Source organism: Lutra lutra, chromosome 17 (genome assembly GCF_902655055.1).
Source record: "Lutra lutra chromosome 17, mLutLut1.2, whole genome shotgun sequence".
Lineage (NCBI taxonomy): Eukaryota > Metazoa > Chordata > Mammalia > Carnivora > Mustelidae > Lutra > Lutra lutra.
Genome location: NC_062294.1, coordinates 57457231 through 57478473, shown reverse-complemented (window position 1 = coordinate 57478473; position 21243 = coordinate 57457231). Strand labels below are relative to the sequence as shown.

At 56.6% G+C, this 21243-nt stretch overlaps 2 protein-coding genes across 5 annotated transcripts; one reads left to right on the top strand and one right to left on the bottom strand.

Moving 5' to 3' along the window:
• Nucleotides 1-1768: 1768 nt before the first annotated feature.
• Nucleotides 1769-8724, bottom strand: KMT5C (lysine methyltransferase 5C). Of its 3 annotated transcripts, none has more exons than XM_047711035.1 (9): nt 8604-8724; nt 6780-7017; nt 6457-6622; nt 5948-6057; nt 4995-5158; nt 4852-4871; nt 3434-3570; nt 3159-3337; nt 1769-2937 (listed from the first exon to the last, which is right to left on the bottom strand). In XM_047711035.1, exons 2-9 carry the CDS (start codon nt 6887-6889, stop codon nt 2447-2449), a joined length of 1377 nt encoding a protein of 458 aa, XP_047566991.1. In that variant the 5' UTR covers nt 6890-7017; nt 8604-8724; the 3' UTR covers nt 1769-2446. The 3 variants fall into 3 exon arrangements, with proteins under 3 accessions (XP_047566991.1, XP_047566989.1, XP_047566990.1); XM_047711033.1 differs by having other exon boundaries at nt 1769-2940; nt 8604-8722; XM_047711034.1 differs by lacking the exon at nt 8604-8724 and adding an exon at nt 7748-7880 and having other exon boundaries at nt 1769-2940.
• Nucleotides 7853-10578, top strand: LOC125089136 (formin-like protein 14). Of its 2 annotated transcripts, none has more exons than XM_047711041.1 (2): nt 7853-7965; nt 8636-10578. In XM_047711041.1, exons 1-2 carry the CDS (start codon nt 7960-7962, stop codon nt 9011-9013), a joined length of 384 nt encoding a protein of 127 aa, XP_047566997.1. In that variant the 5' UTR covers nt 7853-7959; the 3' UTR covers nt 9014-10578. The 2 variants fall into 2 exon arrangements, with proteins under 2 accessions (XP_047566997.1, XP_047566998.1); XM_047711042.1 differs by having other exon boundaries at nt 7880-7961; nt 8636-8910.
• Nucleotides 10579-21243: the final 10665 nt, after the last annotated feature.

The window sequence follows — 21243 nt, the reverse complement described above, 5'->3', positions numbered from 1 at the left end:
TCAGTGCTGGTGCCCCATGCCACACCAGACGGTGGCAGCTACGGGAAGCCCGGATCCCTCCTCGGCCAAGCAGCTCCAGGCCGGCCGGCCCACAACAGGGGCCTGGAGCTGCTGCAGCCATCTGGTCAACACTCGGCGTTGGCAGGGTAGGAGAGCACCCCCGAGGAGACACGTGGGCCCAGGATTGGGGCGCCGGCCTGGGGGGCACCTGGCTCTGCTGCCCTCCCAGCCACCAGAGAGAAAGACCGTGAGCTGGGGAGAGGCGAGAGCAGAGCACAGCCCGCGTCCTGGGAACTGCAGTTACTCCGTTTCTCACAGCTCCTTCTTTCCTTCACCGCCGGGTCTTCCCTTTGTCCTCCCTCAGGCTACCTGGATCAGATGGGGCTCCTGGCCCCAAGGCCTGTGGCCCTTACTCCCCCCTCCCCTGGGGCCTGAGCCACCAGGGGGAGCTCCTGATGCCAAGCCCTCCAGGTCCTGACATTTTCCTGGCCTCAACGTTTTCCAGTGGTGCCGGGCTGGGGGCCCTTATGGGGGCGGAAACTGCCAGTAAGGTGGATGCCGCAGGCCATCTATGAAAGGGGCCACAGTTCCTGGCCTGGAGGTCTTCCCTGACTCTCAGCAGGGGTGGCCTTGGCCCCAGGGGGCCATTGGGAAAGGTCAGGAAACACCTTTGTCACAACTGGTGCTCCTCAGCCTACAACAGACATTAGCTGGCTCAAGATGGAGGCCATGCGAAGGGTGAGACCCCGACGCTCCGCCTCTGATCTCTGCTTTTGGGGTTCGAGACACTCTTGAGAATCAGAGGAAGGCTTCAAACCCTCTTCCCTGAGAAGAACCCACAGGCACACCTGCACTTGCTACATTTAAAGCAGAATTTCCAGAGGTTCTTGCTACCCTGTGGCTGTCTGGGAGGCGGCTCCCGGCTCTGAGCCCTGTCCAGAAGCCTCGGTGAGGGCACCTGCTCGCCAGTCTGGGCAGAGGCCCCTTTCTTTACAGACGCCATCCCTCTGCGTTCTCTTCTCCCTCGTCGTCGTTAACAGGAGGGAGGAAATGACCAGGGGCACTAGGAGCCACAGGGAGGAGAGACGGGCTCTCTCACTGTCTCCTGAAAGGAAGGGGGGGCCCCTCTGCAGATGGAAGGAGCTGGAAAAAGGTTACAGCTCCGCCGGGTCCTGCCCCTCCCGCCGCTCAGCCCCCAGCCCCATCTGATGCTCCCGCGGGAGAAAGCCTCAGGCCCGCACCCGCACCCGAGGTCACTGGTCTAGGGAGCTGTCCTCATTTCTTGCATTTCTTGAGCACCGCCTGGGGTGGAGGGGAGAGTGAGGGGGGCGGCAGAGTCCCCACTGACCTGGGTCCCAAGCAGCTTGAGCAGGCCCACTGCCCTGATCCCCCAGAGCTGGGCCGACAGCACACGGACGAGGGTGCGGGCACAGCGGACTTCAGAGGGGTGGCCAGGCCCCTGTGCCGGGGGTGGGGGGCCCGTAGCGAGTCCCTCTGCTTGCCGGACCGTCACCTTGTCTGAACGATGGCATGTGTCCTCTCTCACGTGGGGCCCTCTTCAGAAGAGCGCTTCGGGCCGAGATGACTCTCGCCTCTGTCCCCCGCCATCCCCAGCAACAGCCTGTGGACCCTTCACCCTTCCGAACTCAGAGGCCTCCGGAGCCCTGGCCACCTCCCCCCCGCCCGGTCTCCCCAGCAGGGCTGAGGGTCTCAGCAGGCTGACAACATCCCCTCAAAATGTCAATCAAAATGAAAAGCTACAAAGGGCACTGCTTATAACAAGGTTTTAATAAAATAAAAAGTTCAAGTGCTTCCAATCCCCCAACATACCCCATTCTGGTGTGGGGGAGGGGAGGGACCCCCCCCACACCCCAGTAGCACCAGGGATAGCACCATGAGAAAGATGAGGTCACATCCAGCCTCCCTGAGACCCCCCCCAGCTGGTGAGGACGTGTCCCAGACAGCCCCTTGCCACAGACAGTCGCGGAGCCAGGAGCAAGCCCACTCCTCTCCCCTCTGTCATGCTGTCTCTAGGCAGTGCCACCCTGGGTCAGCTCCGTTGCCTCCTGAGGCCTGGGCTTCTGGGGAGATACCATGGGGTGGCCCCTACCCCTTATGGCTTTGCTCCCTGGGCAGGAAGGAGGTGGGTGGGGAAGGGAGCAGCTCCCACAGTCCTGAGGCTGGAGTTGGGGTAGGAGGGCAGCAGCGGCCACGGTACCCTGCTGGGGTGGGGGTGGCTCAGGGGACAGCAGTCACAAAGGGTCAGGGGTCACACCCCCGGGTGTCCCCAAACCAGCCCAGCCCAGGGCAGAACTGTGCTGGGGTCTAGGACCAGCCAATGGCTCCTTCTAGAGGTCAGTGAGTCCCCAAGAACTTGGGGCTCGGGGGGAGGGGGGCGAGGAGGGACTCCTTCCTCTCCTGGCCTGGGGCCTCCCTGTCCAGCCTGTCACGGCCCGTCACTGTTGACGTCCAGGTCAATGGAGCCATGGCTGACCACCAGCCTCAGGCGCTTGGGTGGGGAGAAGGGGGCAAAGGCGAGGGCCTGCTTGGGGATGGGGGCAGGGCCTGGGGTCCCAGCCGGGGCAGGGGTGGCAGGTGGGGCCGGAGCCACCCGGCTCAGGTCCACACGCACCACGTAAGGCAGCCCGTAGCGCCGGGCCCAGTGCCAGTCCTGCTGAGGGGCCCAGTGGGCACGGGGTGCTGGGCCCAGGGCCACCAGGGCCTCTGCACGCAGGCAGCAGCGGGGGCCACAGCCGCCCCACTGGTGCAGGGAGATGCGGGCAGCGCGGAGAACAGGGGGCGCTGGGGCCCGCCGCCGCTGAGGGCGTCGGCGCCTCCGGGGCCGCACTCGGAGTGGGGGCTGCGGCAGCCACTGGAGCCAGAGGGGTGAGGCTTCCGGACGAGCACCGCAGGGCAGAGGGCAGCAGGGCTGGCAGGCTGCTGTGGAGGCCCGGGGAGGGGGGGTGCGGGGGAGAGAGTGGAGCATGAGCTGGGCTCTGGCAAGTCCCCCTCCCCCGGCCACCAAGGACAAGGGCAGGAGGTGGTAGGACAAGGGGGGCATGCGGGGGACGGAGGTCAGGAGCTGGCAGCACAGATAGGTGGGCAGGGGGGCCGGAGGTGGCAGGACAGACAAGGGCGGGACTGGGGGGGGCGCTCACCACAGAACGGGTCCCGGCGCAGCGCGGAGAGGTGAGCACAGGCCCTGGGGCCCAGCAGGCGACCACCGCCGTCCAGGCCCTGCTGCAGCCTCCGCTTGGTCTCCCGGAGCTCATACTTGTCCAGGGGCCGTGGGGGCAGGAGCTCCCTGGGCCGCAGGCGGAAGGCTCCTTCGCCTTTCCTGGGGGTGGCGGGAGGGAGAAGGAAGGAAGCAGGCCCTGAGGAAGCACATCCGGGTCGCTGCCTTCCTCCCCAGGACCCCTCCTGGGCACCTCACCTCTCACACGTGTAGCATTCACAGTGCTCGTTCTTCTCACCAAAGAAGCCCTCCCCGTAGAAGCAGGTGACCTCGTCCCCTGGCTCGATGTCCCGGAGCACTTTTACGCAGGCCGCGTTCCCATCTGCGGGCACGAACTGGGGGCCCGGGCTGCTCAGCGCGGGTCCTGGCGGCTGCCGGCCTCCACCCCTCCTAGCCAAGCACACTCCCAGGGCTGGGACTGGGGCAGGGACGGGGAGTGGCAGGGGCTGGGAGCCCAGAGTCCTCTGGTGGGGGCACCCCTCCAGGACCTGCCCTCTGCACACACTCCCTGACCTCCCGCCCATTTGCTGGCCCCCACCCTCCCTGCGGGATGATGATCCAACTGGCCCCTGGCAGTGCACACTGCCTGCTCCTTCCTGCACTCCTCCTCCGCCCCCAGACCCCCCTAGACCCACAACTCGCTCCCCGCCAGCCTGCACCCCAGCGGCCAGGTCCAACCTCTGCCAGTCTCGGCCGTCTCCCTTCCCAGTGCCCGTCTGCTTTGCAGCCACAGTCTGAAAGAGCCGCCCGCCCGGCCCCCTCCTGCCTCCTGTCCCTGCCCCAGCCTCCTGCCCCTGACCCCACTCCCACCTCCTGCCCCTGCCTCCTGCCTCTGTCCCCTGCTCCTGGCCCCTGCTTCCCGTCTGGGAGGAGTGGGACTCCCCTCCGTCCCTGCAGTCTAGCCTCACACATGCTTGGGGGTGGCTCTCACCACCCACCCACCCACCCTCCTGATCCCCGGCCAACTGGCCGGAGCCTCCGTGCACAGCAGGGTCTTCTGTCCTTGTCCTCTCTATTCCCCCGGACTCCAGCTGGAGTCAACCTCTCACTCAGTTACACACCAGGTCACACGCCAGCCTCTAGTCCCTCTCCTGCCTGCCAAGTCTGTGGCTCACAGACCACCAGGCCATCTCAAAACCCAGCCCCATCATTCACCCAGCCGGAGCATCCACGGTGATGACTTGAGCTCCTCTGTGGCACACAAGGCTGAAGTCACTGTGCCGGGCCTACCTCCTGGCCCTCCACTGAGGTGTATCCGTCTGGGATGCCCTGACACGCCTCAGTTTTCCTCCAACACCGAGGAAAATCCTAGTCCTCCTTTAGTGCCGGGCTCTGGTGGGACTTCTGGGCAGCCTCCCTGCTCCGCAGGGGGCCAGGCAGGGGGTCTCCAGGTGCAGGGGCACTTCCTGTGTCCCCATCACCACACTCCTCCCTCCAAGGGGCGCAGCCATGACTCTGGCCACAGCCCCCTCCCCCCTCTGCTAGCTGCAGGCACAAACAGGGTTGTGGCCCGGGTGGGGGGCTCCGGCCACTTTCTGGCTAGTCACATGTCGCTCCCCGGGGCCCCCTCATTTCCCCCATGCCCACTCCTCCATTGGGGGGTCCCCAAGTCTCACCTTGCAGTTGGGTTTGCAGTCTAGAGCATCGAGGGGAGGCGGGGGAGAGAAGAAACTCAGGTAAGCGGAGGGCTGGGCAGAGCTGGGGGTCGTTCCCCCGTCCCTCTCCCCCTCCCCCCACCCCGCCCCGCCCCCACCCCCACCATGGTTTATGAAGGCTGCCGGGCCCAGCCACAGCTGTGCACTCCGTTTCCGGGTGGAGTACATGATGCTGAAGTCGTTCTCCCCAGCCCTCAGCAGCCCCTCGTCTGCCTCCCGCAGCTCTGCGATGCAGCCCACCAGCAGTTCCAGCTTCTCGTTCTTCTTCCTGCCAAGAGGCCAGGCCGTGGGGCGGTGAGCAGGGCCTCCGACCAGCCCAGTGTCTCAGCGGATGGGGGCCTCCAGGGACCGGGGCACTGGGCCTCCTGCAGGCTGCTGCTGCCACCGTGGTCCTCCTCACGGCTTTTGCCAATCCACTCACCTCCCTGGGGTGCTTAATGGATCCAGCATCCTCTGACACAGGATGGCACCCAGACAGGCACCCCTCCTGCTATCTGCTCGCCCTGGGCTTGTCCTCCAGCCCCAACTGCCCTTGGGCCTCACATAAGTGGTTCTTCTGCCTGGACTCCCCGTGAGCGCTAGTAACGCCCCACAAACTGTCACCCAGGGCCACCCCCACCCCCCGCCATGCTTCAGCAGACTCGCTGGTGGGCCTCTGCTTAGGCCAGGTTCCCAAGAACACTCAAAATTCCCTCATGGCTCCTGAAGACCTGAGCAGCCGTGGTCAGGACCTGTGGGGGTACCCGGTGACCACCTGCGTCCTAGCTACACCGTACATGGCTGGCAGGGTCCGTCTTGCTCACTGTCCTGTCCCTTACCCAGCAGTGGCCTCTCCTGCCCTGGCCTCCTGCCCCCCTGGACACAAATGATACTTCCCCAGCAGTCCCTGGAACCCTGGGGTCCCACGGGGTACTCATCTCCCACTGGGGCTGCGGTAGACAAAGAGGGTCTGTGGGACTGGGCCTGGCCTCAGCCGCAGAGGCTTCTCCCCTCATCTGCAGAGGTCTCCTCTCCCAGCAGCCTCCAGGGCCCTGGTGTGTGAGCTCCGGCCTCTTACCAAGCTCTGGTAGACACGATCTTGGCTCCATTTGTCTCCATGGAGTAGCGTGTACAGGGCAGGATGGTAAAGCCGCTTTCAGGCAGGAAGGCTCGGAGGTAGCGATAGATCTGGGGGAGGTGACGGGGTGGGCAGGGTAAGGAGCTGGGGCAGGGTCGTCCTCGGCCCTCTCTCTCCTGGGTCCTAGGCCTGCTCTGCCACTGACTTGCTGCGTGGTCTTGGGGACCTCACTTCCCCTCTTGGGGGTCTCAGTTTCCTCATCTGTCAAATGAAGAGGTTGTGCTCCACCTCCGAGGGCCCCCAACTCTCCTCTCCTAGGATTCTCTGAGCCTCGTCTCAGATGGACCCAATGGCTAGGAAGTTAGGGAGTCTGGCGGGGGGGCTTCGCGGAGGGGCCTGGAGCCTGGGGCTCCAGAAGCTCTGCCTGGCAGGGTGGAGGACCCAGGACAGGCCGAGGTGACAGGGAGGACACGTGGGCTGAGGGTGGGGGAAGGGAAGGGCGCCCTCACGTGGGTCTTGAGGGCAGCCTCCTGCCGAGGGCCCCGGCTCTGGAAGTAGTGGGCCATCCAGCCTCCCAGCGTCAGGGCCCGGTACGCAGCCTCCAGGTCCCGCTGCCTCAGGAAGGCCTCCAGCGCTGAGCGCAGGTGGTGCTGTCGCCGCAGCGGGGGCACGGGGCTGGGGGAGAGGGCACGCCTGGGTCCCAGGGCCTTGGCCTATTCCCTCCGGGCCTTCCCGGGCCCTGCCCCCACCCCCACTCCGGGCTGCCGGGGTGTGGAGGAAGGGAAGGGGTCCTGGCTGGGCCCCGGGTCCTCCCTGTCCCAGGCCGCCTCACCTGACGTTCATCTTATGGGTACGGAAGCCGAGGTAGGGGTCCAGGACAAGGCTGGTGGCAAGGTCGTCGTTCTCACACAGCTCTCTGGCTGTCACTCTGTCGGGTCCCATGGTGCCCCACGGACCATGCTGCCTCTGGCCCAGAGTGGAGGGGGCAATGGAGGGGCAGGGGCAGCGCCCCGGGACTCCCACTTCTGAGCTGCACGGAATTTGGCAAGCCTTTTGGTCTCCAGTCTCACCTACAAATCAGGGCGTAAAGCAAGACTGACTTTGCAGGGCCCTCAGCGAGGTCGGGATGCAACAAGTACTCCGACAGCGGGGAAGCCCCGAAAGGACGCCCGTCACCGTCATGAGTATCTTCACACTCTGGGGCACAGACACCAGTCCCCTGGGCACACACAACCCACACACTCACACGCAGATTCCCTCATGCCCCCTCGCACCACACACACACACACACACACACACACACACACACACACACGCACGCGCAGTCCCTACTGGCCCAGGGAAGGCTGATTAATTGGCAGTCAGGGATAACCCTAAAGGCTTAGCCGGGCAGGAGGTGGGAGTTGGGGGAACCCATCTCCACTTCCAGCCCTCACTGAGGAAAAGTCCAAGGCTGCCCACCCTCTAGGACAGACTGTTCCTCACCCGCCCCCACGCTTGTTGGCCTCAGTCTCCACCTCCCTCCCGCTCCCCCGTCCTCCCCGCAATCAACGGCCCCTGGGAATCATCAGGAGGCTCTGGGTGAAGCCCCAGGCAGCCTGGAGGGGGGGTGAGGGGAGGGAGAGCGGAGGAGGGATCCCAGCACCTGCTCCCTCTCCAAGGATTCTGGGGGGGGGGGGTGCTCAGAGGACAAAGCGGGGAAGGGGGGAGAGGAAAGGAATGATATGGAGAGGCAGAACAGGTCTATCAAAAGGGGAGAAAGAAGGGAATTAGCAAACGGAAACAAAACAGACCCCTAACCCTGACGGCGGCGGAGGGCCGGCTGGGCATCCAGACCATCCAGACCGCGGTGCTTCAGGGAGAGTCCATGGGGGACCGCAGGGGAGGGGGAGTCGAAGAGGGATCAGCAGCTAGAGCTGGGGGAAAGGGGTTCTAGAAAAGACAGGAAGGCTGGGGATGAAGGAGGGGGCGCTGAGAGAGGGCGCCGGACCGAGCGGAAGCTGCAGAGAGGCATGTGGGTAAAGACGAAATACAGACTGCACAGAGGGGCGCTGGGGCCGGGAGAGGGCCGGGGTGCCTGCTGGACCCGGAGCACGCCGGGGAGGCCTGGGCGTCAGGGACGACCTCGCGAAGGCCAGAGTGGAGCCCTGGAGTTGAGGGCAGGTCCCGAGGAGGTGGAGGGGGGCCTAGGGGTCCACAGCCGGGCTTGGACAGGCGGAGAAGGGGCAAGTCCTGACCGTCAGGGAGGAGCGAGCCTGGGGTCCAGGCAGGGACCTGGGCAGGCACTGAGGGTCCAGGAGCGGGGGCTGAGGTCCGCGGCAGCAGTGGGGAAGCAGACGGGGGCCTGGCGGGCAGTGAGAGTGCAGGGGAAGGGCCTGAGGTCCAAGGAGGGGAGTGGAGAGCTGCAGGGTGACCCGAGGGGTCCGCTCAGGCCCGGGAGTGCGGAGAGGGGCCTGGGTGAGGAAGCACAGGGAAGCGGCTGCGCGCCCGCAGCAGCCTGAGGCCCGCCGAAGGGCCGGGAGACGTGGGCGCCTGGACACGAGGAGGGGCCGGGCGGGGCGGGGGACGGTCGGGGCTGGGGGCGACCGGGAGCCAAGGCGGCGCGGGCTGGGGGCCGAGAGGGGGCTCAGAGGTCGGGCCCCGCGCCGCCCCTCACCCGCTTCTCCTCCTCCGCCTCCTCCTCCTCAGGCACCCGCGCCGCCGCCGCCACCACCTCCCACTGCCTGCTCCAGCTCTCGTCAGACACGGCCGCCGCGCCTCCCGTCTGCGCCGCCGGGCCCGCCCCACCACCGCAGCCGGAGCTCCCATTGGTCGAAGCGGCCGCCGCTCCTCAGTGGCTGGGCGCTCTCGCCGCTCCCATTGGCCGAGTCTCGCTCGTCCCCTCCCCGCCGGCCCTCCCGTCCCGGCCCCTACGAAACCCCGCTCCGCCCGCGCCGCTGCCAAGCGCCGCCGACGGCGGCTAATGGCTCCAGTCGCTGTCCTTCCACCGCTGCCATGGAGACTTGCCCCGCCCACTGCCCTGAGTCGACGGCCTCATTGGCCGAGAGCGTCGTGGCTCCAGGCTAAACTCGGGTTTGGGTCAGGTTATTCGGGTCCAAGCGGGGAGGGGGCGGGCCCTGCCGTCTCCATTTCCCGCGTGTGATTGGCCGGCCCTGGAACGGCTCGTCCTTCCATAGGCTAAGGCCTCCGCCCGTCACCGCAGGAGTAGCGACCGGCCCATTCTCTTTCCCCGGTGAAACCTTCGCAGACCGCGGGCAGAGAGCCGGGGCGGGCGCGGGGCTTGGGAGCGCGACGGCGCCTGGCCGACCCCGCTCGGCGGGCCGTTGCCGCGGCGACCAGAGTTTATTGACAGCCCTGCCCGGCTCCCGAGGGCGCGTCGCTCCCGCTCTCTGCTCCACCGCCTTCGCCGCCGCGAGTGCCCCGGGCGATTTCGCGAGCGCCCCGAGAGCTCTGCGGGCGAGCGGGTGGGGGAGGAACCTGGGAAGCGCGGCCTTTGGAGAGGGCTCCGCGGGGCGGCGCCTCCCGCCGTCCGGATCCCCAATCTGCTCCCACCCTGGAGGCGCACATGATCAGCAATTCACCGCCGCTGCGCCCGGAATAACGAGCTGCGCGCTCGGGGCCGGCGCTCTTTGTTTCGCGCGCCGCGTGTGTCTGGTGCGCCCGGAACAGGGCCCGGCACGGGGAGGGCGGCCCCACTGGGAACCGACCGAATGAGCGCGAGGCGGGCGCGGACGGTGTCCGCGTCACTCTGTGGCGTCGGGTAGGCGGCTCGCCCTCTCTGGCCCTCGGGCTCGCGCTCGCCGGACTGGGACCACCCGGGCCCTCGCTGAGGGTTTCTCCTTAACACCCTCCTGGGTGTCTTCTATCCGCGCTTCCAGCTTCCCTCCCCGCATCTCTGCTTATGTTGTTCCTTGCCCAGCCGGGACGACCCCCTACCCCAGCTCTGACACCGCTCCCCCCAACAGAGGTACCCCCCCCAACCCCCCAGTAGGGATGGTCACAGCTCCAGAGGGCAGCAGCGGCCAGCAAGCAGAGAGGACTCTGAAAGCTTAGCTCTCTGGCAAAGTCCTAGTAGCGTGTCCTCATCTTAGAGGCGCAGCCCTTCCATCCGCGGGTCTCCGCCCTGGATCAGCACCAGCAAATGTGAGCAGAAGGATAAGCTCCTAACGGTGTTGGTAGCGGTAAAAAAAACTGGAAACGGCTTAAATGTCCATCACATGAAGAATGGGTAAATGGATCGTGACACGTTCATACAGGGGAGCACCATACAGCAGTGGAAGGGAGTGAGCCGCGCTCCCTATATCCACCCGGACAACCCCAAAGCGTGTTGCTAGCTGCGGATATCTGCGTAGCGGAGCGCGAAGTCTTAAAACCCACAACACAAGGGTGGTGTGTGGATGCGTGTTTTAAATGCGTGTAAACATGCATCGGGCGACAAAAGGAGGAGCGGACCCGACCCATGACCCCTGCAGGTGGAGGGGAAGGAATGAAATCAGGAAGCCACACGTGACATTGGTATTTGTACCTTTTTTTTTGGTAAGTCCAGAGGTGGAAACCATGAGTTCACTATAAACACTATCTGTTGTTTTTCTCTCCGTCAAAAGATTTCATAATATGAATAAAAATTTGACCTGCTGGGCACCTGGATGTCTCCTTTTATGATCCCAGAGTTCCATCTGGGGCTCCCTGCTCAGTGGAGAGTCTGCTTCTCTGCCCCTCCCCTGGCTTGTTCTCTCTCTCTCTCTCTCTCTCTCTCAAATAAATAAGTAAAATAAGTAAATAAATAAAATAAGTAAAATAAGTAAAAAAAGTAAAATAAAAAAAATAAAAAAATAATTGACCTGCCAATTCCAGGGTTTTATTCGAAGGAAATAACTGACAAACATTAAGATATTTATATAAAAGGGCGCCTGAGTGGCTCAGTGGGTTAAGCCTCTGCCTTCGGCTCAGGTCATGATCTCAGGGTCCCAGGATTGAGCCCCACATCGGCTCTCTTCTCAGCCGGGATCCTGCTTCCCCCTCTCTCTGTCTGCCTCTCTGCCTACTTGTGATCTCTTTCTTTCTGTCAAATAAATAAATAAAATCTTTAAAAAAAACCAGAAAAATAGAAAAACCCTTAATGTCCAACAATAGAAGATTGGTCGGATCACAACAGCAAATCCAGCAGACGGAATAACAACAATGCTTAGCAGTTCCTGAGCTCTCAGCATGGGCCAGCGACTTTGCAAATAGCCATGAGAGGGAAGGGCTGTTATGACGCCCATTGTGTAGATGAGCAAAGTGAGGCTTACAGAGGGGCTTGAACAGGCCAACAGACACCAAAGGTTACTCTCAGACTCAGGGCTACAGTGCCCACCTAGCATCCTGTGGGTTCTCAACCTCGGATGGCACAGGAAGAGGCACCCCAGAGAAGGAGTGAAGCTTGGACACAAGCCGTAACGCAGATGGACTGTGAGGTCGTGCCAGGTAAAAGGAGCCAGATGCCAAAATTCGCGTATGGAATGATTCCATTTCTTTTTTCTTTTTATTTTTTTTTATTATTTTTAAAAGATTTTATGTATTTATTTGGCAGAGAGAGAGAGAGACTGAGACACAAGCGGGGGTATCAGCAGGCAGAGGGAGAGGGAGAAGCAGGCTCCCTGCTGAGCAGAGAGCCCAACATGGGGCTCGATCCCAGAACTCTGGGATCATGACCTGAGCCGAAGGCAGACCTTTAACCTACTGAGCCACGCCGGCGCCCCTCTTTCTTCTTTTTAAACAGATGTATTTATTTTAGAGAGAGTGTGTGCAGGGAGGGGGTGCAGAGCACAGGGAGAGAACCTCCAGCCGACTCCCCACTGAACATGAAGCCCTGCTCAGAGCTTGATCTCATGACCCTGAGATCATGACCTGAGCGGAAATCAAGAGTTGGACGCTTAACCAACTGAGCCCCCCAGTCATCCGGGAATGATTCCATTTCTATGAAATTTCCAGAATAAGTAAATCCGTAGACACAGAAAGCAGATTCATGATTGCCAGGGCTGGACGGGTTTTGGGGGGAGGATTAGAGGAGACTGGGTAGGGGCTGATAATAGGTATGGTGTTTCCTTTTTGGATGAAAAGATTCCAGAACTAGAGAATGGTGATGTCACAGAACATCATGCATGTACATAAAGTCATTGAACTGTACACTTCAAAATGGCTAAAAGGGTAAATTTGATGTTAAGTGTATTTTACTACCGAAAGAGAGAAAGAAATAATCACCTGAGAAATACAGTGAAAATATAGATTCTAAGTCTCAGGCGCCAGAAAGCCCTGTTGGGTATTTCATAATTAATTATTTTAGGACAGTGCTGCCCAAGTGTGGTCTGTGCCCCAACAACCTCAAGCAGGATCACATGGGTGCTTGGTGGGAATGCAGAATGTTGGGCCATATCCCAGAATTCCTAAATCAGAATCACCCAGACCAGTGGTTGGAATGTTCTGGAATGCTTTAGAGGCATGCCTTAGAGTACACCTTTGCAGGTGCCTTTTTCCGACCACATGTTCACTCGCTGGAGGGACAGCTTACTAACTCCTAAAACTTGTTATAAGACTGTAATTTAGGATGACCATATTTCAAGGGGGAAAGGGATATCTATTTATATGCATATATAAATTACATGATTGGGGACCAGGATGTGGAGAAAGGGGAAACTTTGTGTCTGATGATGGGAATGTAAGTTTGTGCAGCTGCTATGGAAAACAATATGGTAGCTCCTTAAGAAATTAGAAATAGAAAAAAAAATTAGAAATAGAAATGCCATGTCATCCAACAATCCCATTTCTGGATATATAGCCACAGAGAATGATCACTCCTGCAAAGAGATATCTGCATTTTCGTGTTTATTGCAGCATTATTCACAACGCCCAAGACGTGGAAACCACCTGAGTATCTGGCAATGGATTGATGACCAAAAAAAAAAAAAAAAAAAAAAGTTGGGTACGTATGTGTGATGGACTATTCTTTTGCTGTGAGGAAGGAGGGAATCCTGCCATTTCAACTCTATGGAAGAAACTGGAGGGCACGCTGCTGAATGTGATAAGAGACACAGAAAAACAAATACTGTAGGATCTGAAATGCATGTGGAATCTAAAAAGAGTTGAGTCCTTTGAAGCAGAGAGCGGGAAGGTGGTTACCAGGGGTTGGGGAGGGAAGGGGAGAGATTGGACAAAGGGTACAAACTTGGAGTTGTGAGATGAATGAATGACTAGAGTTAACAATACTGTATTGTATACTCGAAGTTTGCTTAGAGGGTAGATCATAAGACACACACAGAGAGGGTAACTGGGAGGTGAGGGATGTGCTAATTAGTTGATTGTGGTGATCATGTCACAGTGTGTACGTATATCAAGCCATTATACTGTATACTTTATTTCTTTTTCTGAGATTTATTTATTTGTCAGAGAGAGAAGCTGGCTCCCCTCTGAGCAGGGAGCCCGATGTGGGACTTGATCCCAGGACCCCCTGGGATCATAACCTGAGCCAAAGGCAGCCACTTAACTGACTGAGCCACTCAGGCGCCCCTACTGTATACTTTAAATATATACAATTTTTGTTTGTGATTCTACAATTTTTGTTTGTGAAGCATACCCCAATAAAGCTGGGAAAAAAATAAGTGCTTATGGGGGAAGTTGTCTCTCTGTTTCCATGTATGACTTGTGTAATGACCAAATGTATATAATAATAGGATAAAATGTAAGTATTATATTCTGTATACTAGTTTATAAACACTGGTAGCCACACCTATACCTATGCATACACATATGTACAGACATAACTCTGTGTCATCGCCGTCATGCTCAGACTTCTGCAACGAATTCACACCTTGGTGGTCAGCCTCCGAGATGATCCCCAGGGACCGTCTCCCCTAGGAGAATTCACAACCCTGTGCACGTCCTTACCCTCCGGATAGGGCTGAGCCGGTTCCATGCGAAGGATAATGCAAACATGATGGCATGTCCAAGGCCAGTGCACCGAGGACATGATGGGTTCCATCCTTGCTATCTCTGGGACCACTCCTCTGGGGGAACTCAGCACCATTCTGAGAGGTCAAGGCCACCTTATGGAGAAGGCCATGTGGCAAGGAACCAAAGGTTTGTGGTAACAGCCATGGAGGAACTGAAGCTTCCTGCCAAGAGTTTGAGTGTCATGTGAGTGAGCCACCTGGAAACGATCCTCCTGTCTCCAGACTGTGCCCCCATTGACATCTTGATTATAATCTGAAGAGCAGCCCCAAGCCAGAGCCAGGCATCTAAGCTGCTCCTGAATTTTGGACCTCCAGAAATGGTGTGAGACGACAAATTCTTATTGTTTATGCCACTATAGTTAATTGATAGGCAAGTGGATTAAAATCCAACATCCTGGGCACCTGAGTGGCTCAGTTAGTAAAGCCTCTGCCTTCAGCTCAGGTCATGATCCCAGGGTCCTGGGATCGAGTCCCACATCGGGCTCTCTGCTCAGCAGGGAGCCTGCTTCCCCCTCTCCCTCTGCCCCTCCCCCTGCTCATGCTCATTCTCTCGTGTGCTCTCTCTCTCTGTCTCTCTTTCAAATACATAAATAAAATCTTTATTAAAAAAAATTAAACAAGGGGGCCAGGGTCTGGGGATCCAGTCCTGCATGGGGCTCCCAGCTCAGAGAGGAGCCTGCTTCTCCCTCTCCCTCTGCTTCACCCCACACTCATGCTCTCTCTTTCTGTCTCTCAAATAAATAACTTAAATCTTAAAATCTTTAAAATCTTAAAAAAGGACAGAAAGAACGAAAAAAGAGAGAAAGAAAAGCTTGTACGTGAATGTTTATCGCAGCATTATTCATAATTAGCCAAACATCTTGGGAACGAACCCAAACATCTGCGACTGACAAATGAACAAACAAAACATAGAAAGGGAATTGTGACACTGGCTACCGCACTGATGAGCCTTGAAAACATTTTGGAAGTGAGATAAACCAGACACACACATAAATATATTGTGTGATTCCACTAACATAAGGTTCCTGGAAGAGCCAAATTTATAGAGACAGAAAGTGGAATGGTGGCTGCCAGGGCTGAGGGAGGGGAAGTGGGAAGTATTTGTTAATGGGTAAAAAGTTTCTGTTTGAGATGAAGAGAAACTTCTGGAGAGGGACAGTGGTGATGGTTGCACAATACAGTGGGTGTACTTCACGCCGGTGAATTGAACACTGAAAATTGGTTAAAAGGGCAACATTTACATTATGTGTATTTTACCACGATAAAAAAAAAAAAACCTAGAGAAAATTCATGTTCATGATGAAACACCGAAAGCTTTTTATTTGAAATCAGAAACAAGACAGGGAGTCCCCTTACCACTGCATTCAACAGTGTTCTGAAGGATGGGGCGCCTGGGTGGCTCAGTGGGTTAAGCCGCTGCCTTCGGCTCAGGTCATGATCCCAGATCCTGGGATCGAGTCCCACATCGGGCTCCTTGCTCAGCAGGGAGCCTGCTTCTCCCTCTGCCTCTGCCTGCCACTCTATCTGCTTGTACTCACTCTCGCTCTTGCTCTCTCTCCCTGACAAAAAAAAAAAAAAAAAAAAAAAAAGAAGGCATAGCCTCCTGGGTAGTGAGGCAAGAAGAAGAAGAAAAAAAAAAGGTGTAAGAATTGAAAAGAAAGGGGCGCCTGGGTGGCTCAGTGAGTTAAGCCTCTGCCTTCAGCTCAGGTCATTGTCTCAGGGTCCTGGGATCGAGCCCCGCATCTGACTCTCTGCTAGCAGGCAGCCTGCCTTCCCCCCGCTCTCTCTGCCTGCCTCTCTGCCTACTTGTGATCTGTCAAATAAATAAACAAAATCTTAAAAAAAAAAAAAGAATTGAAAAGAAAGGTGGGGCGCCGGGTGGCCCAGTCAGTTAAGCAACCGACAGGAACTCAGGTCATGATCCTGGGGCGGGGGTGGGGGATTGAGCCCAGCATCAGGCTCCTTGCTCAGTGGGGAATCTGCTCCTCCCTCTCCCTCTACCACTACCCCCTGCTCCCGTGCTTGCTCATGGCTCTCTCTCTCTCTCTAATAAATAAATAAAAATCTTTAAAAAAAAAAAGAATTGAAAAGAAAGAAACAAAACTGCCATTAATTGCAGATATGATTAGGTACCTAGAAGATCCAAAAAAGTTTCCGATAAAATATCAGAATTAAGGATGGAATTTAACAAGGAGCTGGATACAAAATCAATATACAAACAGCAACTGTATGTCTTTTTACCTGTGCGTTGAAAAGTCCCCCAAACCACCCATGTTTGGAAATTCACTGGGACTTACAGAGCCCAGTACAGAGTTGAATTTGTGGCTAAGCTTTATTGTAGCAAATAGAGGATCATGAGGGGAAATGTCACAGAGACTAGAGATTCATATGCGGGTTTCCTTGTGGTCTCTCCCTTCATGAGGACCAACAGAGCTCCCTCCTTCCCCAAACAAAACTTCAGCAAAGGGGCGTCTGGGTGGCTCAGTTGGTGGGCATCTGCCTTTGGCTCAGGTCATGATCCCAGGGTTCTGGGATAGAGCCTGGTATTGTACTCCTTGCTCAGTGGGGAGCCTGCTTCTCCCTCTCCCTCTGCCTGAGGCTCTCCTGCTTATTCTCTCTCTCTGTGAAATAAGTAAATAAAATCTTTTTTTAAAATGCAGCAAAATGTGTGATGTTTTTGCCCAAGGGAGCCCATTAGAGACTCAGCACCCAAGGTTTTTATTGCTGACTAATCATTCAAACACTGTCTGCGTAGAAGGCACCAAAATTCCAGACTCCCAGAAGGAAAGCAGGCATTCAGCATTACCACAGGGTTAGCACAAACAATCCAGGCCCTCAGAATAGTTCAACAGCCAATTCCGCAGACACCAGGCCAAGGCAAACCTTGCAAGCATGATAGCTGATTCAGATATGCTGTATTAACCATTTTTTGTACAACAAACTAAGTTCTAAAATTAAAATTGAACCAGTATGGATTACAATAGTTGTTACAAATATCCAGTAAGGGGAAATAAATTGAATGAAAGGTATCCAAAACTACTTCAAGAAAAATCTGTAAAACATTATTGAGAGATCTTAAAGAAGATCTAAAACAGGGAGATACATACCATGTTCATGGACTGGGAATAAGAAGGGAGATGGTGTGTTGGGAGATTTAAGGAGAATGAAAATATGGGAAAGAACCAAATTTTGGAATCAGACAGATCTGTGCTCTGGCCCCAGCTCCTCCAGTCAGTAGCTGAGTGATACTGGGCCTGTGCAGTAGCCAGGGTGGAACTCTCTGGAAGAAAGAACTTAATTAGCCCTGAAGAGCACCTTTGGTGGACAGCCCCAAGGTGCAGCACCGGTAACTACTATTTTGTTTGGATCAAGGTCATGTTCTTTTCTGGCAGCCCCCAACCATGACTAAGCATCACAGGTGGGGATCGGGGCGGGGGGGGGGGTGTACTAGGGCCTGGTCGTTCCCACCTAATGTGGCTCCTCCAAAGGTACTTTTTCTTTCTTTCTTTCTTTCTTTCTTCCTTTCTTTCAAGATGTTATTTATTTGAGAGAGAGGGAGAGTGCACACAAGCAGGGGAAGTGAAAGGAGAGGGCTCCCCTGCTGAGCAGGGAGCCAGATGGGGGCTCCATCCCAGGACTCCAGATTCATGACCGGAGCTGAAGGCTTAAGTGACTGAGCCACCCAGGCACCCTAAGATTTTATTCATTTTTAGAGAGAGAGAGAGAGAGAGAGAGCACACGCCCGAGTGAGCACATGTGCAAGGAGTGGGGGAGGAGCAGAGGGAGAGGAAGATAGAGAGAAGCAGAGTCCCTGCGGAGCTCCACCTCCTGATCCTGAGATCGTGACTGGTGCTGAAATCAAGAGTCAGACCCTTAACCTACTGAGCCACCCACGCGCCCCTTTTTCTTTTATTTATTTATTTATTTTTAAAGATTTTATTTATTTGTCAGAGAGAGAGGGAGAGAGAGCGAGCACAGGCAGACAGAATGGCAGGCAGAGGCAGAGGGAGAAGCAGGCTCCCTGCTGAGCAAGGAGCTCGATGCGGGACTCGATCCCAGGACGCTGGGATCATGACCTGAGCCGAAGGCAGCTGCTTAACCAACTGAGCCACCCAGGCGCCCCCCCTTTTTCTTTTATAACTGAAGTAAAATTCACACACCACAAAATTCACCACTTTAACCATTTTAAGGGGTATAATCCAGAGGCATTTAGTACCGTTGTTGTGCAACCGCCCATCCTCTATCTGCTTCCAAGACATTTTCACCACCCCAAAAAGAGGGGATTAAGCAGTCACTCCATCCACCCCTCCCTCCAGCCCCTGGTAACCACCAGTCTACTTTCTGTTTCTATGGATCTGTGACAAGAAATCCTTGCGATTCCCCTGCCCTGTTGACTGGCTGAGATTTCTTGGAAGGCTCTTCTTACCCACACCTCCCTTCCCCCTCTTTTTCCAAAGGTGGCCCACCCACTTCCTGGCCCAGCCCTGTTCCCTCTCCCCTTTATCTCTCCTGGCATCGCCACCCCCCCCCCCCAGTAAATCCCTTGTATTGCAAACACCATTGCAACATCTCCAGCACCAGATAACACAGCAAGATGCCCTGAGTGCCAAGCATCTACTCCATGAAGTGGCAGAACTTCTCAGAAGTACGGTGACTCGGGGGACCCCAAAATGTTCGTACCCCCGCGGGCTCCCTCCTGAACCTTCACAGGCATGTGACGGGGTCACCCTTAGGATCCTTGCTTTGACAGGTGACAGGGACCCCAAAATGTTCGTACCCCCGCGGGCTCCCTCCTGAACCTTCACAGGCATGTGACGGGGTCACCCTTAGGATCCTTGCTTTGACAGGTGACAAAACAGAGATCTGCTGCATGGGCAGCTTCCCCTCTCTGGGAAAAAACGTCCTCACAACGAACCAGACATGGTTTCCTACACACAGAAGTTAAGTATCATGTCACACGGAGGAAGGCCATTTGCAGCCTTCTCCCCTCGGAGGAGCCCACCGGCAACCACATGTTTCCAGAAGGATCTGGAAGAGTCCAGAGGGGCGCCCCCCCCCCCCCGCAAGCCTGCAGTGGTAAGGGTCTATTTTCAAATTGAAAGTAGCCCAGAGTACACAGGGATCATGACCTGAGCTGAAGGCACACACTTAACCTGCTGAGCCACCCAGGCGCCCCCCGAAAGGAACGGTCTTTAAAGGTCCCTAGGGAGCAGAAAAGAAAATTCTTAGTGAAGAATGCATTGTTTCCAGGCGAGGCTGCCCTCCGCAGGGGAGTGGAAGGGTCTCTGCGTGCATTTCCTAGTGCTAACCAGGGCACTCCAGGTGGGCTAGGTGAATGTTAACTATCTTTGGGGGGAGGTGGCAGTGTGGAGGGGGCAGGGAGGCTGAAGCCGCTCTTAGGTTAGATTTAAGTCCTGTTTTGCTGACTGGGACCCTTCACGTAAGTGACTCCATCTTCGCTCGTAATTTCCTTGTTACCAGCAGGAAGTCCATCTCCAGAGCCGTGCTTCGAGCTCTATCTTACAGATTGAAGCAAATGAAGTCCGCAATCCAGGGACCCTGTGGGAGATAGCATAGTGGTCCCCAAAATGTCTACGCCTTCCTCTCCAGGACATGTGACTAGGGCACCTTATGCAGCAAAAACGAATTTGCACATATATTCAATTAAGGATTTTTTTTTTAAGAATTTTTTTTCTTGTCGACACAGAAAGCACAAGCAGGGGAGCAGCACAGGGAGAGGGAGAAGCAGGCTCCCTGCTGAGCAACGAGTCCGATGCTGGACTCAATCCCAGGACCCTGGGATCATGACCGGAGCTGAAGCCAGACGCTTAACCCATTGAGCCACCCGGGTGCCCCTAAATTTGTGTTGCCTTAGGCCATGAAATTTGGGGTACTTTCTTAGAGCAGCCTCTGAAAGCTCACGCAGGCGTCCAGCTCCTAGGTGGCAGAGATGGGATTTGAACTCAAGTCTTGGGATTTGAAAACTCTGGATCTTCTGATATCTTCTGGAAGGGTGAATCTTCCATTATTCCAGATCCACCCCCTCCAGGGTTGCTGGGCAGTGCCTGGCGCTGTAGATATTTTAATGCTTATTATTATTGTACCTCCTTCCTGTCTACACACGGTGTCAGTTCCTTTCGGTCTTTTCTGCTCAAGAACCTTCCATGGCTCCGAAGTACCCTCAGGATAATGACCAAGCCCTTTACAGCAATGCAGACTCTGGGGCCTAGCTCAGGTCTTCTGGTAACCCAGCAGACAAAGGCACCCGACCCCCACAGGCCAGGTTTTGGTGGCCCCCTGAACTCTTCTGAGAAAGCGTTCCTGCAGCCTGCACACTCTCACTCTCCCTCCTCCTAAGTATGGCTTGTGAGACTTTCCGGGCCTTCCCTCACCACCAGTATGCACCGGACACCGTGGCTAGTTAGCCACCATGCCTCGTGCCACCTTCACTATAACACCTGTATTCTAATTTTCGGGTCCAAGACTGGCCGCCTTCCAGCCTGGGAAGCCACTGTGGGCAGGGGTGAGACCCTGGCTCCGCTGCTGGCTGGCTGTGCCACGTCTGTGTGTCTGCACCTGCACGGTCTCATCTGCACTCTCCAGGAAGCCGACGGCCTCAAGTCCTCGCTGCTGTGGCCGTGGAAACGCAGGATCACAGGGAGAAAAGGTGGGTTCAGACGTCTCAGTCCCCAAAGACATAGGGTTAGTGGAATTCTCTCCGGCCCGGGGAGGGGCTGAAGTGCTGGTGAGACGTGGATGAGACTCAGCGTGGGTGAAATGTCCAGAATTAACAAATCCACGGAGACAGAAAGCAGTCTGGAGGTGGCCAGGCGCTGGGGACAGGAGCAAATGGGAGTGCCTACACTTGGTGGGTACAGGGTTTCTTCGGGGGTGAGGAGAAAGTTCTGGAGATAAATAACGTGATAGTTGCATGACCCTGGCACTGTACCAAATGCCACTGTTCACTTTTGTTTTCTGAATTTTACCACAAATTGAAAAAAAAAGAGGTGGGCTGCTGAGGGAGAAGGGAGCTGGAACTTCTAGGTCTGAGGGAGGAGGGACTGGGGGCCTGGACTCCTGGGTCTGAGGGAGGAGGGGGCTGGGGTCTGGACTCCTGGGTCTGAGGGAGGAGGGGCTGGGGGCCTGGGCTCCCGGGTCCAGGGGAAGCTGGAGGAGGCTGGGGCCCAAATGTCTGATTACCAAGAGGGGAGGAAGCCAGCAAGACGAGGGTTGCTATGTGACTTACAGAAAAATATGATCAGGTCAGAGGAAGCAATTGCTTTTGGCGGAAGCTTCATTGGATGGCAA